The 3901-nt window shown below is 47.7% G+C and overlaps 1 protein-coding gene across 1 annotated transcript in view; it reads left to right on the top strand.

Annotated features, from left to right (window-relative positions):
- Positions 1 to 3901, top strand: part of BCAS1 (breast carcinoma amplified sequence 1) — a 116903-nt gene that overhangs the window by 106215 nt on the left and 6787 nt on the right. The window contains exon 10 of the mRNA XM_012645857.1: positions 2521 to 2784. Coding sequence (XP_012501311.1) covers positions 2521 to 2784 — 264 coding nt within the window. The remainder of the gene's footprint in view (positions 1 to 2520; positions 2785 to 3901) is intronic.

Here is a 3901-nt window from a genome sequence, read left to right as displayed (position 1 = left end):
GGAACAGACTGAGACCTGCTGGACAAGGAGCAGCAGTGGTACGCAGCCCTGGTGGCACAGCAGTGGGGGTGGCAGCAACGTGAAGCCTGCTTCGAGAACAAGCTGCTTCAAGGAATGAAAGGAGGCGTGTGGGTGGAGCAGAATGAGAAGAGGAAGAGGGACGGGGGCAGGGCTGGGGAGGCACAAGGGGACCCTACGTGTCACAGTCAACATTAGTTACTGGGTGCAGCAGCTGAGCCAGACCCACACAGTTGTCCTTAAAAAGAATAACCACCGGCAATGTTAAGCCAGGGTGACCAACTCATCCCAGTTTGCCTGGAACTTCCCTGGTTTTAAAACTGTAGGTTCCATGTCCTGGAACCCCCTCACTCTCAGACAGACCCAAATGACTGGTCACTCTACGTTTAGCATTTCACACGGGCTAGACACCGCGCCACGTCAGCTTTCTGTTCTTAGCTAATTAAATCTCACACCACCACGAGATGTCATTTCTTTTATGGCTCCCATACAGATGAGGAAACTGAGGTCAGTTTATTCCAGGTCACGCAGCAAGGGCGCGATGGAATTAGAATCAAGCCAGGTCCCTCTGACTCCAGACACTGAGCTCTTAGCCACTCACTGTATTTTAAAATCCGCAGGACCAAAACAATTAACAACTGTTTGAACTGGGGTCTCTGGTTTCTGGCCTTTCTGAAGAGCATCGCGGTGAGAGTTTCTGTTTCAGTGTAAGGGGGCGTCTGCTGCACGTGGGCATCTGTAGCTCAGCCTTTGCTGCAGCTTTGGCAGCTGGGCTCGGACAGGGGTGTCCAGGATGTGCGGTTGTACAGCAGCTTCTCGGGCACGGTGGGTGTCCGACGCTTTTTTCTCCGAGGACTTCCACCCTCTGGACAGCACCTGTGGAGCCTTCGGGGCTGCGGAGTCTCACCTGTTTGTTCTCTCACTTATTTCTAAGGGGTGTGCTTGATTCACTGGTGTGGAATGACGTTTCTCCTTTGGTTGCGTTAACCCTGTCAGAGAACTTTTTATCTGAGGACAGTACAGAACTTCATGAATCAGGCTTATCAACACGTATCCAGTGGGTCACGTGTGGCCCACAGGGAGACTTGTGGTACGGTTGTTTGCCATGGTCACCGTTTTAAAATTTTTGAAGTCAATATTTAATAGTTGACATATTTTGCATTTAGAAAACTCAATTCCAAGGTTCTTTTGAAAAAACAGAAGATCTGACCCCACTGGGGCTGCGAGCTGTCTCTCAGCTGGGTGCAAGCAGCTGTGGCCCCTTCACACACGGCATTAACAGTGAATTCACCACAAGCCTCTCTACACCAAATTGTCTCCCCAACATGAGAGCCATCATCGCTTGAACCGGTGCTTTTATTACACTGGAGAAATATTTCTCTGGACCCATGTTGCTTTTACAGCAGGGGAAATAAGATCTCCCTGGGATTTTATTCTTACCCCTAGCTTCTTTTTTATTTTTACATGATCTGTCTGGACCCCACAGACGTTTCAGCTCAAGTCAATGATGGGAAAAGGGTTTCTACTTCATAATGGATTTTTTTGTTATGTGTAATTTACCCAAAATTTTCTAGAATTTCGGATTTTACAGCCTCATCCCTCCAGATTGTAGAAACCATGTAGGATTGTATAATCTTTCACTTTGTTATAGAAAGATATATATTCAAAACTAAAGATAAAATAATCATCTTCTCTTACCACCATTTCATGAAGCAAAAGGACATAATTAAGGTAGACATAATCATGAGGGAAAGAATGAGCATCCCCAAGAAAAAAGTCACATGTGGTTGCTCGTGGGAGTAACGTTCTCAAAGCTGGCTTGCACATAAAAGAACTTCAGGAACAGCTAGATCCAGGAGCACACGCAGTATCATCCGTGCCTGGTCTTTCTTTTTTTTTTCTCTCTCTGCTCTTCTCTGTGTTGGCTTTCTTTTCAGGCAGATTCCCCCCAGAAATAGTGGTGGCTCTGGAAGCTCCATTCTTACCTCTTCATGGTTTCAAATCCAATAGAAAGGGGCAGGTCTCTCTTGATTATTTTAGCAAAGCTCTGCAGTTAGCTCAGGCTTTATCCACGTTTGCCTATGCTGACCCCATCACAGCAGCCCAATCACATGCAATGCTCTGATCGGCCAGGCCTGAGTCACGTGCCGTGTCCAGGGGTAGAGTTGGTTTGCCTGGACCAGTGGAGGGGAGAGGGAGAAAGGTGGTTCCCCGAGGAAAATCCAAGTCCTGGGACCAGAAGAAGGGGGAAAAAATGCTTGCTGGGAAAGCATAAAATTAATTAATGAATTATTAGATAAATAAATAAATGTCCCCTACCATGACCTCATACCATGATAAGTGTTTGCACTTTTTCTTTTTTTGATTTCACCAGGGATTCATGAAAATGTAGATACCACCCAACGTTAGAACATCTCTATTTTGTAATAACATATGTATTCCCCTGCTACTGAGACTTGTCTTGCAACCACTAACAATGTACTTTGTCTGCAATTGTTGTAGACAGCGGACTCTGCAGAGAAGGCCACCACGCCGCCGGAGCCAGAACCCACAGGAGCAGCCCAGAAGGCCAAAGAGGGCTCCTCCAAGGACAAGAAGTCGGCAGCTGAGGGGAGCAAGCAGAAGAGCAGCAAGCAGGAAGCCAAAGACCCAGTGCAATGCCCAGGGCCGGCCGCAGGGGATGCCAACTCGCTGCAGAATGGCGACAAGTCCCAGAAGAGACCTGAGAAGCGGCAGCAGTCCCTCGGGGGCTTCTTTAAGGGCCTGGTAGGCAGATTTTTTTGCCTCTTCTTTCTGGGCTCTCTGGCAAGGGGTGTGGTTCCCACCTCCAAAGGGGACAGATTGGACAGGGGCTGGCTGGACATTCAGCAGACAAATATTTATTGAAGACCTACTGTGTGCCAGGCACTGCGCTAGGTGCAGAGAGCAAGATAGACAGCCCTGGCCACTCTGGAGCCCATGGCTGTTGCTGAGTGTGGGAAGAGTCAGTAGCGGGGGGGAAGCCACATGGAGGAAGGCTGAAGGTGAGGACCTGGCCTGGCCTTCGGTTTGAGGGGAGAGTGTCAGGAAGGCTTCTCGGAGGTGATTACATCTGAGGTGGCACCTCAATGTAGCCTGTACAGGAAGCAAGGAGAGGCCTGAAGGCAGAGTTTTTCTCCTTCCCTAGACTGTTAGCTTTGGGAAAACAGTGACCTTGTCCATTCACGGATGGACAATGCTGTCCTCCCCAGGATAGTGGCTGGAACATAGTAGACACTCAATTAAGTATTTGTTGAATGAATGAATAAAAGGATGGATGATTAGATGTATGGATGGGTAGGTAGATGGAGTGAACTATAACACTAGTAAATGTTAAGTATATTTAGGATAATTTAAATCCTGGAAAACACAGAGAGCCTGAAGGTCATTACTTAAATTATAAGCAAGGTGGTCAAGCATAACCTCAGGAGAAATAAGCAGTCATACCCAGGATCCGAGGGAATATGGGTTGATCCAGGGATCAAGACAAGGAATAACACTAACACCAGCAGTGGGCCCGTGAATTGAGGTTAGCCTTCGTGCTGCAATAGAGGCGGGTAGTTACGAGGAACAAGCTGGCCTAAACCCTTTGATCACTCATGACTATTCCATTCCATAGATACCCACAGCTATTGGAGACCTCCACCACTAAAAATAGCAACCCTAACTCTTTTATAGCACTTACTGTGTGACACATACTGTTCAAAGCACTTCATACATACTAACATTTAATCTTCACAACTGCCTTGCGGGAACTCCCATTTTACCCATGGTAACATTAAGGTGCAGAGGGCTAAGCAACTTGACCGAAGTAACACAGCTGGGAAGGGGTAGATCTGGGATGCGAAGCCCAGCAATCTGGTCC

The sequence above is a fragment of the Propithecus coquereli genome, unplaced genomic scaffold (genome assembly GCF_000956105.1).
Source record: "Propithecus coquereli isolate 6110/MARCELLA unplaced genomic scaffold, Pcoq_1.0 Scaffold237, whole genome shotgun sequence".
NCBI lineage: Eukaryota > Metazoa > Chordata > Mammalia > Primates > Indriidae > Propithecus > Propithecus coquereli.
Note: the sequence above shows the minus strand (reverse complement) of the source record. Positions and strands in the feature narration are given on the sequence as shown.